General features: G+C 46.8%; 1 protein-coding gene across 1 annotated transcript; it reads right to left on the bottom strand.

Annotated features, from left to right (window-relative positions):
- Window positions 1-8,458, bottom strand: HPX (hemopexin). The gene is made up of 10 exons (XM_033119966.1): window positions 8,330-8,458; window positions 8,114-8,178; window positions 7,939-8,010; window positions 7,640-7,761; window positions 5,862-6,015; window positions 4,976-5,188; window positions 4,579-4,710; window positions 713-843; window positions 470-632; window positions 1-332 (listed from the first exon to the last, which is right to left on the bottom strand). The coding sequence occupies exons 1-10, from the start codon at window positions 8,413-8,415 to the stop codon at window positions 73-75; spliced, it is 1,398 nt and encodes a 465-aa protein (XP_032975857.1). The 5' UTR covers window positions 8,416-8,458; the 3' UTR covers window positions 1-72.
- Window positions 8,459-13,377: the final 4,919 nt, after the last annotated feature.

Below are 13,377 nucleotides of genomic sequence, written 5' to 3'. Positions count from 1 at the left end.
TTTGATTCAAGTGAAGAAGCCTTCCAGCTTTATTGTAAGGAAAATGGGGGGAGGGGCTGGGCCAGACTCACATCAGTGACTGCAGCCCAGGAGGCTGTTCATTTTCTGGGGCTGTGGAAGGATCTTGGCTGCAGTCAGTTTTTCCACATCACTGTAGCAGTACAAATTGGGTCCATGGATGAGGTACAAGCTGGGACCACTGGCTGAACATGAGGTGGGGCCGAGGGCTTTTTCTATGCACAGGGCCCCATCAACCTTCTCGTGGGGCCAAGCAAGCTCCGTCCACACGGCTTGAGCTCCTAACTTCAGGTCCAGCCACCACAGCCGCCGTCCTGGGAAGAAGGCACCAAACATAACATGGCTTCCACATCATGGGATCCTGACCTAACTCTTCTCGTGATCTGATGAGGATCTACGCTACGGAGAAGTTGCAGGACAAGCCACCCCTTAGCACCCAGATGCACCTCACCTGCCGTGACGTGGAGGTGAGAAGACCCAGGACAGATAAAGGCTGCATCCACAGCCTCAAGTTTGATCCCATTAGGGCTCCCAAATTCCTTCTCCAGCTGCTTTGGATAACCATCTATGAGGGTATAGCCTCCCTTTGTCCGGAAGATATATACCTGAGTGCCCTGGAGGACAAAAGACATTAATTAGTACAGAGCTGGATATTCTCCCAAACTCTACCTCAAGACTTTCTCCCAACACCTACCTGGACCAGATAGACTTTATTATCCCAGGAAAAGGCAGCATCAACTATTGAAGGACCGTTGGGCCACTGATGGACAATGGGCCAGCTATGCCACCCATCCCGGCTGGTATCCAGACGCCAGTAATGGGACCCTGTGGGGTATCAGAGACACTTCTAGTGCTGATGGTAAATGGCCAGGCAGGGAAGAGGCAAGTGACAGATGCAGGGGTGAGTCCTGAGAGAAAGGAGAAAATGCATCCAGAGGCCAAGAGAGAAAGGCCTCATGAGAGGGAGTAGGGAAGGACTTGATCGACAAAGTTGGGCGTTGTGACCTGATTGGAACTGGAGTCAGTAGGGGCCTGACAGAAGGACAAGCACAGAGTGCCAATGCCATGGGGTTTGGTGCGGGCTCCTGACACATCTCACATGTCCATGTGCAGAGATTCTAAGGACAATGAGAGATAGTGACTAGAAGTTAAAAGGGAAGCTCCACAGCAAGCTTCCACTGAGTGTTCTCACTCTGGCTGTGTTCTCGAAGAGTGATGAAGTGGCTAGACCAGTACCCTAATTTTCTTCTCGCCTTTTCATAACAACTTACTCAAGGGATTGTTTAAGCTCCTACTTACCTTTTCTTCCTCAGCCCACTGTACTTTTACTTCTGTTTCCCTCTTCCATTGTTCTTTTCAAGGTCACCAGTATCCTCTAACTTACCGAATATAATGGTCCATTCTCTGTCTTCCTCTTCCTCTACCTCTCAGCACCATTTGACTGCACACAAACCCTTCTTAAATATCTTTTTTTGGATCTTGGCTCCTGTGACACCAGACTCTTCCAGTGTTTCTCTTATTTTTTTGCCTACTCTTCAGCCTGATGTCTAATATTGGAATCCTCTAGTGTGGGCCTTTTCTCTATCTACACTCGCTGTCATGGTGATTTCACCTTGTCCAAGGCTTGAAATACCATCTACATGCTGATGACTTTCAAAGTCTGATGGACCTGTCCTTTGAGTGTCAGGCTAAAAGTCAACTGCGTACCTGAAATGTCCACTTGAGGCCACTAGGCACCAAAACCCTAACATGTCTAAACTGACTGCTGCCCCCACCAAACACACACACACACACACACACACACACACACACACACACACACACACACACTCCTTCCTAGTTTTTCCCAATTTTACAAAAAGGAACCACCAGTCAGTCACCTAGTTGCCTAGTCCCAAAAAAACTAAGTCATCCTTGAAGTCCCTCTTTTCCCTTCCCCCCTCCTACCAATGTCCAATCCATTGGTTAATGCTGCCAGCTTGACCTCCAAAATACGTCATGATGACTCCTTATTACCTCTGCTGCTATTATCCTAGTTCAAGCTGTCATTACCTCTAATGCAGACAACTGCAAGAACTACTAGCTGGATTCTCTGCTTACACAATTGCATCTCTATGATGTATGTTCCACAAGAAGCCAGGATGATCTTTAAAAAAAAAAAAGTCAGAACATATCGCGGCCCTGCGCAAGAACACTACCGGCTTCCTTTTACAATTGAAAATCCTTCCCAGGCCTATATAATCTACCTCTTTTCAGGCCACACACAAGCTCCTTCACTATACTCCAGCCCAGCCACACTGGCCTCCTTTCCTGATTCCTCAAAATATTTGCTGTCCAACCTCCCTAAAATGCTTTTCTGCCAGGGCTTTATGTGGCTAAATACTTCTTATCACTGAAATCTCAGCTCAAAAATCATCTCTTTAGAGAACGGGCCCCTCATTCTTCTCACCTCTATCCCATTATCTTGTCTTATTTTCTTCACAGCTTTTTTGACACATTTTTAATTTAACATTTTTAATTTTTAATTTATAAGTCATTTAATTTTAAAACATCAATGACTTATAAAATTCATTTATACTAGCTCCAAATGGTACTTGAGAATAAAAAACATTCTGATGTTCTCAGAACACTTCACAGCTATTAATACCACCTGAAAGTATTCTCTTTCCCTCTTTCTCTTTCGTGTTGTCATCTCTCCCTCTAGTGGGCTCTCTGAGGGCAGGTGTTTTGTCTGCTGTGTTGACTACCGTATCCCAGTGCCTAGAACAATGCCCAGTGCTTATCAGACACTTGATAAAGATTTGTTGAATAAGTAGCTGGTGTTCTTGCAGCAGCCACAAGTTATCTTTATAGCTATTTACTGGGCATGTCATGGTGACTACATATCCACCTTCCCCTCCTACTGAAACTACGCTGCTCATAGTCCTTATTTTGAGAACCAGAGCTACGCTGCTCTTTGTGGAGAGGAAATAAGTGATGAGCCCCTGATCCATCAATAGCCAATTCACTGACCAGCAACCACTTTAATGGGGTGGAATAAAAATATGGGCTAGGCCAGTTAGATTCCCTCTCTGGAAAAAGACAGCAACTGAGGCAGTTATCAGCTAAATCTGAGGCTGAAAGATCATGAATAGAGAAAAGGTAGAGGGAACATGGTGGTCCATGTGCAAGCCAAAGTTGTAGAAAAGAAGAAAGAATGGAGAAGAAGCCACGAAGTAGAGAAAAGTGAGAGATTTTTCGGAGAGAGGAGAGGACCAGCCCTAAGCTGAGCAACTGGGTCACACTGGTATTGTCACCAAGATAGTGAGTTCTCACCTCAGCTGTATTTTTAACATCACGGTGTTCTCTCCATGTCTGGGTGCTCTCTCGACAGCTGTGGAATATGCCTAATACTTTTGATTTAGGAGTTCAGCTGCATTCTATTCATGGTCACATGGCTTGAGGTTCTGTGATCTCTCCATGGCTGGGTGTTCTCTCTACATCTGTGTATGGTCCCCCTGTAACCCTGTTCTCTCTCTCTCTCTCTCTCTCTCTCTCTCTCTCTCTCTCTCTCTCTCTCTCTCTCTCTACCTCTTTGTGTGTCCTCCCAATGGCCCCATGCTCTCATCATAGCTGCATGTTCTCCTGATACTTAAGTGTTCTTACTATGGCATATAGTCTCAGTATAAGGCCTACGTTTTCATTGCAGGTGTGTGTTTCTCAAATGTACGTTCTCATTATAGCCTGCATTACTGTTGTGGGGATATGCTTTCTTTGTGTCTGTGTATTTTTCATTATAACTTGGTGGTCACATTTTATCAGATTTGTCTAAGAGTTAGTAGCTTAAGATGATTTTCACTGCTCTATGTTCTCATCTCTATTTTACATTTGCTTCTGATCACACATATGTCAGGCTGAGTGTAATGTGGTTGTTTACTCTTTCTCTTGGAGTTGTTCTCAAGTGTGATCAACACTTATCACTATCCGCTTGACTAACCCCAGGACATCCTGATGTATCATTAGATGGGTTTTACCAATTAATGCTACAAATCTGGGGAGAGGTATCTCCACTGGCCACTCAGAGGAGAAATCTCCTCAGGCTAGTGAAGCTATCTCCTAAAGATCTAAGGGACCCAATACTTCCCAGCTGATGTTCGGCACTGGGAACATGTCATACCCAGGTAATGCTATTCTCAGAGGCCTGGACATAGGAACCAGGCACCTGGAAAAAGATGGAGCTCCTGAGGATAAGCTAAAGGGGAACCAGAGGATCCAGCAAGACATGCAAGAGCAAAGGTAATGTGAGGAGTCATAGGGACCCAGAGAGGTCTAGAGAGGAAACAGACCTGGGACTAGATGGTACTGGGAGGCAGAAATTAGAGGCCTGGACAATGAGAGACAAGGTTGAACAATATGCATCAGAGATGAGAAATTAAAAAAAGTCAAGGTAAGGATGGGGGCTGAGGGACAAAATAAGGGACACCATTGATGAAAATGGAAGAAATGTATCAGAGATGGGAGACACATGAAAGAGATGGGAGGTATGGAGGGCAGAGATGGGGGCTTGGGGGTATCTCTCACCACTGAAAGCATAAGTGGCACCATGGTTGTCAGACAGCAGTGCAGACAAGACTAGATCTGGCCCACAGCGCGTAGTCCCATAGCCTTGGTGGGTACCATTCCCATGGCTGGTCCCATTCCTGTGTCCATGGCCTAGGGGAAGAAATAGGCAAGGGGGAACACAGACAGAGGCCAGACGTCAAAATGAGGTCCGAGGTTGAAGAGATGGCTAGAGTTAGTGGGGTGCAGACTTCCCCTATATGAGGACAACTGGGAAGAACCAGAGTGGACATGGGGCGAGAGCAAGGGCCAAAGTGTTATAGCACAGAGTTAAGGTTGGAGGTGGGGTATGTGGGCCTGCAAATTACAGGGAAGGTGGATGGATTCCAGGGGGCCCCAGGGGCTGGGGCTTTCTTACCTCTGCCAGGGCAGCGTATGAAGTAGTCTCGGACATCCAGAGGGTACCTAGGAAGCACCTCTCCCGTCACAGGGTGGAAGCGCAGGAATTGGTTACCCCGGAAGCAGTAGTAGCGGCCGAGCCACCGAATGGCAGAGGTGCAGTTCCCGACGGCTGGCCAGAAACGCTCCTTTTTGGTTCGTGTAGCCAAGTCCCAGAACCATATGTGGTCACCTGTGTCCAATCAATCAACAAGCATTTGGTGAGGCCAGCCTGTGTTTGCACTGAGATCCAGGATGGCCAGATACGATCCTGGCCACGTGGAGCTCACAGCCCAGCAGGGAAACAGTTGAAGAGAATGATCATACAATAAAATTCAGTAGCAAAGTGTACACGATAAGCTCAGCAAGGCCAATGGGGAGAGTCAGGGAAAACCTCCTAGAGAAGGTGACACTTAAGTTAAATTTGAAACAGGAGCTACAAGGCAGGAGGTCCGAATAGCAGAAAGTCTGAGGCATGAAGCAAATTGGGTGGACAGAGAACAACATAGAGTTTCTGGAGCTTCATATTCAAGGTGAAAGTATGAGAGTTGAGGCTGGAGGGTTAACAGGCACTTGTTAACAGGTACAAGGTCATGGAGAACCCTGTACATAAGGCTAAGGAATGTAGATCTGTCCTAAGGGTCATGGGGCACAATGAAGAACTTTGAGCAGAATTACACCTACTTACTTGTCCCAGGATAACTTCCTTTCCTTCCCCTGCTTGAACTTTAGACCATAACTCGCCTACTTCATCCCTTCCTTGGGGAGCCAAAAAGTGGCTCCACCCCCACCACCATTCCGATGACTCCCTCTGTCACCCCCAACTCCCCATTACTCCAACCTCTCTCATTCCGGCCTGGACTGACCTTGGAAGAAGAGGATGCCCTCATCCTGGCATTCTCCACGGTGACATTCCACAGCTGCATCCAGGGGGGATGGGATTCCAGGAAACTCTTCTTGGAGCAACTTTGGGTATTCTTTCTCTTTATTCTCATGAGGGTACACCCAGACTTTGTCCCCCTGCATACAAAAGCACTCTGTTTTTAACTGTGCACTTCCACATACTGCCATTCTGTATTTATGCACACGGCTTTGATGTGTTGCACTTACACAATATCCTCCTGCAGCCCCACACACTCTCAGGTCATCTGTGGACAAAAATGAACTGTCCCCTTGCACAGTTTGTGCAAATCCCGTCATTATGACTACAATGCACACATCTGACTATGTACAATAGTACACTCCTATGGCACACTTATCTGCAACACCATTAGTCTTGGCAAATAATCCACAAATAATCATCCTGCAGTCATTCATCCATTTATATATTAATTTGTCCATTCATTCATTCATTCACTCATTCATTCATTCATTTCATTTCATTCAAGAATGACTCCTACATACCAGACATAGTATTGGTGATGAAGGGATGACAAGACTGTCTCTGCCTTCAAGGAGTTTACTATACAGATGCAGAAAGGACCCTACCATCCTAGCCGCGCCACCACCAAGGCGGAAGCATGTGAAGTGCACTGGGAACGTAGGGGGAGTCCCTAAGTCTGCCTAGAGAATTCCTGGAAAGTTCACAGAGGAGGAAGCATCTGTACCGAGAATTGAAAACTGAGCAGAAATTTTCCAGGTGGACAAGTATGGAGAGGGTGTCACCAGCAGAGGGAGCAGCGTGTACAGAGCATACTCAGAGAACCACGTGTATTCTCATAGAGCTCACTCAGTGAATGCTGCAGGGGTGGGAGATAAAGTTGAAAAGATAACCAAGGGCCAAATCTCAAGACCCAGGTGCACCTGGCTTGCAGGAACCGGCAGGTGATGATGACACTTACTGAAACAGGGAACACAGGAGAAGGAGTTGATTTGTAAGGAAGATACTAAGTTCAGTTTGGGGAATGCTGAATTTGAGGTGCCTACGGAACATCTAAGTCGAAGATGTCGGCCAGGAAATTGGAAAGATGTGTTGAGCTCTGGGGAGAAGCCCAGATCTGGTATCCATAACATAGCGAGTCCTCAGAGCCAAAGCAATGCTGACGATCCCCAGGAAGGGCTGGGATGGATCCCCAAGGAACATTCCAGGACTGGCTAAGGATGAGAAACCTGAGAAAGAGCAAGAAAAGAGGCAGGAGGGAAAACAAAGCTGGTGAAGACCACCCCAACCTCACAGTGCCTTTGCGCAAGTCAGGAGGAGGCACCCCTTCCTCTGAGCAGACACAGCCTGGGCCGAGGCACACAGCTTGGTGAGCGTGGTAGGCTGGATTTCACACTCCACTCACCCCCTCAGCCAGGACTCATTGTGTTGTGAACAACTTGGCCGTCTTATGAAGAGGACATGATGCAGGGTCACAGAAGCCAAGAGGAGAAATTGCCACAAAGGAAAGGATGTCCAACAGCGTGAGGAGTAGCAGAGAGGTCTGGCTGAAGATTAGGACTGAAGAACAGCCTCCGGATGCTGTGCCGGCCAGGCCCTCATGCACATACTCCCTTAGCCTGAGCTTTTTTGGGAAAGAAAGGCACAGTGCGAGGAAACCTGGAACCTACTGGTAAGGGCTCCATGCCAGGGCCACTTGGGGGAGAGTCTCTCTTGTCGATTCCAGAACTTCCTGGCCCAACCCCAACCTTGACCCAGCAGTACCTTGATCAGGAAGACGCTGTCATTAACACGGCGGAATGCAGCATCCACGGAGCCGGTGAAATCCTTCCACCTGTCTGAGATCAACTCCCGGGCCCAGTGGTGACTCTCCCACACATACTTCCCTGGAAAAGGCACACTCACTGAGAGACCCAAAACAAATTTTTGCCCTTCTGAGATAGTTACAGAAAGCTGTGGGTGGGGCCCTCAGATACTTCCTAAGATCTGTCACAGATAGATATACCCTCGGTGAAGGGGACCAAGTCTGAAGTCCCAAATGCCCCAACCCCAACCCCTCCTACCTTTAAAAAACAGCATGGCTCCACTGATATCCATAGTGGTAGCATCAAAGCTCCAGCCATCTGAGCAGAAATCTGAGTATGAAGTATGGAGATGGCAAAGTAAAAGACCAGTTGGATGATAAAATGCAGAGACACAGCCAGACAGACAAACACTCTCACGGAGTCAGGGACTCACCGAGCACGTTCGGGTCCTCCTTGATCCCATTCCCACCTTCAGCTCCATTCCCAGGGGCACTAGTCCTAGGGAGAAGACAGAGAGATGACTGGGTCCACTAGGCCCAATCCTTCTTCCTTAGCTCCCGACCCCGAACTTGCTCCAGGCCCGAAAACTAGCCCTATCCCACTCTAGCCCAGGTCCCAGTTCTCCTTCCCCAGGGCCAGCTTTACTCACGAAGGAACAGGGTGGGCAATTGCCAGAGACCAGCACAGGCCCAACAACAAGCCCAGTCCAACTGGTGCTCCCAGTGCCCGAGCCATGCTGAGCTGGAGAGGCCACAGGACAGTTCTGGGCACCGGGCTGAACTCCCTATATAGAGATGGCAGTGGTGCCACCTCCTCCTCCAAATCCACTGGGAATGAGCTGTCTCTCAGGATTAAGCCAATATTGGCTGATTACATCAGCACAAATAAGGTCAGGGTCTGGACAGAAATCTGAGTCCAAGACTAACTCTTCCCGGCAACAGGCCCCATCCCCCTTCAATGACAGTCAAACAGTGACAAGCCCATGCCATTGATGCCCAGCTGTGACTCTCATCATCTTGGTGATGGATCTGGGTGTCCATAAGATCAAGGAAGGGGATGGATTGATGGAGGATCACCTTTCTGTGGTTGGATACACCTCTACAATGCGGAAAGAGAGAGGAGAAGGAAACTAACATTTTTGTGTACTAAGTGTCAAGCCCTGTTCTAAGACAGCTAAAGACACTGATACTTCTATGTACTTTGTAACGACACACACATATGCAAACGTACTTAGAAATATTCAGAAAACAGCTATTTCCAAGTTCCACCAAGGGCTTTTCTGGGGCAGTCCCAGGTCTCTTCAGCTTTGCCCTTGATGGGTCAATAAGATTTCACCGTGGTCAAATGTACAAGTCCCACCCCCTGCCCCACCCCCACTGGCAAAGAACTTTGCAAAAATCACCTGAGAGGGAAGGGCTGACAGTAATGGGACAAGAAGGGGTGTCTCTCTTCCAGAAAGCTCTGCTAGTAATTAGTCTTTCTTGGTAGTTTCCACATTAAGGGGAAAGTGTTTTATTTACCCATCACAGAATAAATAGAACTATAATGGGTTTCACAATATTTATAGCTATTCTTGCTGAAATGCTATCTTCTCAATGAAGCTTTTCTTGACCGCTTTATCCAGCCATTTCAGATCCATGCTTGTTTCCTTTACATCACTTATTAAAACTTAAAATTATTTCACCTGTCTACCGATTTGTTGCTTTTTTTCTTTGTCTAGTTTTGCCTATCTTGTTTACTATTACGTTCTCTCCACCACAAATAGTACCTGGTGAATAATAGGTGCTCAATAATATGTGCTGAATGGAAAAACAAATTTCAAGTGCTGACGAGTGCTGTAACCAAATTTCTGACAATTTCCTTACTCCTGGGGGAAGGGGCCTATCAGGGACTACGGTGTGTTATGATGGGAAGTACACGAGTATTGTGATCAAGTGGTCAAAAATGTCCTGGTCACTGCCCTTCATCTTATGGTTTTGTTTCTCTTTCCTGTGGATATGTTGGCCATATCCACATATCCACAGGAAAGAGAAAGGGTGTGTCCCAGTCCCACATCCTTCTTCCTCTAGCTCTGGGACCTCACCTGTGATCTCTAGTACCTGCCACCTTCAGTATTCCCTGGGGCCTCTCTCAGAGCCTGCCCCACTTCTATCTGAGACTTCCTCCAGAGTCTGAAGACAAATATAAGCAGAGTCAATTACGGGCCAGGCTGAGGTTCCAGGACCCCTGTACCCCAGCCCAGCCTGAAAGGGCCCTGATCCCTCTCCAATGGCTCTGTGCTCCTGAAATCCTCCTGCACAACCTTAGCAAACTCGGATCCCTTTTCTATTCTGCAAAGGCTCCTCCCAACAGGAAAACAAAGATTTCTGGGAGCTCTGGAACAACATGTCACCAGGCCTCTGCCAGTGCCCTCTCCTTACTTACAAGTAAAACTGTGCCTTGTTAGCTTCATTCCTCCCCATAAGTTAGCGGGCAAAACTGTACTCCCCAAGCCCTTAGCAGCATGGGCAATGCCATGGCTCCTATGGCAAATGCCTGACACCCACCTTCTCCCCTCTACAGGGCAACCCTGGCTGGACCTGCTTCTCCCCAGCTGCTGAGCACTGAGCTCTGGAACCAGACTCCCCCTCACCTCTTCTTTCCCTCTCAGCCTCTAAAATCCTATGGAACCTGCCTGGGATTCTCCTTCCTGAGCACCTTGCATCAGAAACGTCCTCCACAACTGTGTCTAGCTCCAGAACTGTGTCTGAAAATCTTAAAGATTTCACTAAGCCTGCCTGGGGAGATGGAAGCCTTCACACTGAATTATAAACACCCCCATCCCAAAAACCCAGAGTGAGTGTCCTCAGTAGTCATTTTATCAGGTCCCTGCACAGACTTGCTGATCCAGGGCTGCAGCTTTCCCTCTGACCTGGCACGTTTCTCCGAGGGGAGACAGCACATATACTGGATGATTTTTCAGCTTGGCCTCTTCTTCCTCATGTAGCTCTGGTTCTCTCACAGCACCCCTTAGTCTATCTATCCCAGAAGAGGGCTTTATAGCCTTTGTCACTGTTGTTTCCTAGTTCGCCTGTCTAGCCTAACATGGCTTAGATACCATTATAGGAGCCTTTCTCTTCACACCAGGAGTAGGCCAGCAGAGTCTTCTGCATGGCAGGCAGCTCAAGTTGAAGCTCAAGTTCTGAGCAGGAGCTATCCATTTGGAAACCTAGCATGTGGGTATGTTGGCCATCCTGGTGCTGGTCACAGGGAATAAGGCAACTCTTCTCAGAAGATCCAAGACTGGGCTGGCCTTGCTTCTCTTCTCACTTGAAGTGGCGTTTCTTCTTATCCTGAGTCCTTCCCAGCTCTCTGGTGTGAGCTGAAGAAAATCTGCTTGTCCTTACTTGGACCTGAGCGCCCCCTCGTGGCCACAGGGATTAGTGCACTCCCACCCTTAAACCAGCTCTCACAGCTTTCCTCCCTCACTCCTGTCAGCCTGGCTGTGAGGCTTCGGTTGCACATCTCCTTCCTCTGCAAACCTCTGCTGCCCAGGGTTTGGGGACCTCAGTCTCTTGCTTGATTTTCTGGGGAACTCAAGCCCAGAAAAATCCAACAACCTCCTTTTTAATGTAGTCTTCTCAGTTCACCTAACCAGCAGCTTTCTGGCTTCCCCCACAGGGGGTCTGAATGTGGGCCTGCAAATGTCTGCATGAGCAGAGCTTCCTCCTGCATTGCCGGGGGCCACATTTAAGCTTGATACGGACCCATTGTCCCTTGGAACAGCCATGTCAGCCTTCCCTGCTGCTGATCCGAGTTCTCTGACCTCAGTCATTTCTCTTGGGCCACTGAGGGCTGGTGTGCTCAGCCTGCGGCCTGTGGCTGTGTGCTTCAGGGAGCAGAGACTGGATTCCTCCTTTCTGGGGCTGAGAAGGCAAAGGGGTAAAGCTCCAGGCACCAAAAAGTGCTCACTTCTCCCAAACTGACTCCTCCAACATGCACATTTTCTCTTGTTCTGTCCACAGTGGGCTTTCCTGCATGGTCCATGCTTGTTTCTCTATGAATAAATCATTATACTAATATTTTCCTCCTATCTGTGGGCATCTGTATGTGCCTGGCCCTGTGCTAAGCACTTGATAGGGATTATTTCACTAAGATTTTATATATATATATATATATATATATATATATATATATATATATATACACACACACACACACACACACACATTAGTCTCCTTTTACAAATGAGGACACCGATATTAGGCATCTTAGCCAAATCCCATTGCTGGCAAATGGTCGAGCCACGTTTAAGCTCTGGCTGTCTGACTCCTTGGGATGTGCTGCATACCCTATCAAGGAATGTCCTGGTACATGTTTAACAGCCAGCTCTCCGGAAGGATAAAAGCCCTGATTTGTAACATTTGTTAATTTCTGTGGTCTAAATACCTATCATGGTCATCTTTAAGCTACCAACAAGACATCACCAAATGTGGAGGTGGGAAGAAATGCACAATAACATACTACTTACTATATGGTATTTCCACCATGCAGATACAATAGCTATAAATTAGCTCAAGAGCACAGGTCATTGAAAAATGCAGTAAAATAATTAGGAAGTGATGAGTTTTGAGTATTTATTATCTTTGATTTAATAAAATGTATTTGATTTTAAGTTTGTCTCATTTAATTTTTTTTTTTTTTTTTTAAGGAGGGCGCAGCTCACAGGGGCCCACGTGGGGATCAAACCAGCAACCGTGGTGTTATTAGCACCACGCTCTAACCAACTGAGCTAACTGGCCACCCCCACATCATTTAATTTTTAATAGAGGCTAGGTTTCAACCACCAGCTGTCAGAATTCCTGAAAATTTGACAACGAGCTCTCGTGAGCTAGTATGAACCAGCTTCAGCACCTCACTGACCACCACACTGCCTCAGTGAACAGGACAAGGATGTTTCCTGATTCATTCACTGCTGTATCTTCAGCATCCAGGGCAGTGCCTGCAACACTGTATGTGTTTAACAAATGTTGCATCTTGTTGTTCCTCCTTCCTAATTAGACCTAAAATCTGTCCGCCTCTCTGCCTCCCTCATAGTGCAAACACCATCATTTCTTGCCTAACCACTGAAATAGCCTCTCCCTCTCTGTTTTTCCTGCCCCCTACAATACATTCTTCGTAGTAACCATGGTCATCTTCAAAAGCATATCTGAGACAACCTTTTTCTCACACTTAAAAGTCTTTTTTTCCTTGAAGATAAAAATCAATTCTAATCCTCCTAACCAGAGAACACCACTATTGACATTTTATCTGTTCCAGCCCTTTCCATTCTTACAGCATCCTTTTTAAAACAAAGATATGATTTTATAAAACTTTTTTTTCTTAACAGTGTATCTCAGACATCAGAATTTTTTAAGGGTGCATACAATTTCATTATATGTTTAACAGAACTATATATAATCATTCCCTGGTGATGGACATTTAGGTTTTCCTGGAATTGTTTTCTGTCGTAAATAAAGCGGTGATAAACACTGGTGTACACACTTCTTTGTGCTTTTGCCCAATTAGTTTCTTAGAAAACATTCCTAGGACTGGAAGACTATAGATGGCTTTAAGGTAGTCACAGTTTTCAAGAGGAGCAGTTAAGAGATGTTGAATTTTCTTGTTTTTCATTCTCAATTTTCTTCCCACCTCACAGAATCACTTTCCAGCTGCCAG

The sequence above is a fragment of the Rhinolophus ferrumequinum genome, chromosome 11 (assembly GCF_004115265.2).
Source record: "Rhinolophus ferrumequinum isolate MPI-CBG mRhiFer1 chromosome 11, mRhiFer1_v1.p, whole genome shotgun sequence".
Taxonomy (NCBI): Eukaryota; Metazoa; Chordata; class Mammalia; order Chiroptera; family Rhinolophidae; genus Rhinolophus; species Rhinolophus ferrumequinum.
The sequence above is the reverse complement of the archived record's forward strand: the minus strand, read 5'-3'. Positions and strand labels throughout refer to the sequence as shown.

Coding starts and splice junctions, on each gene's coding strand:
- HPX (XM_033119966.1), bottom strand. CDS start 8,415: ATGGCTCGGGCACTGGGAGCACCAGTTGGACTGGGCTTGTTGTTGGGC. Junction 7,762..7,938: donor AGCCATGCTGTTTTTTAAAG/GTAGGAGGGGTT, acceptor TGCCTTTTCCAG/GGAAGTATGTGTGGGAGAGT. Junction 844..4,578: donor TGCCACTTATGCTTTCAGTG/GTGAGAGATACC, acceptor GATACCCCACAG/GGTCCCATTACTGGCGTCTG.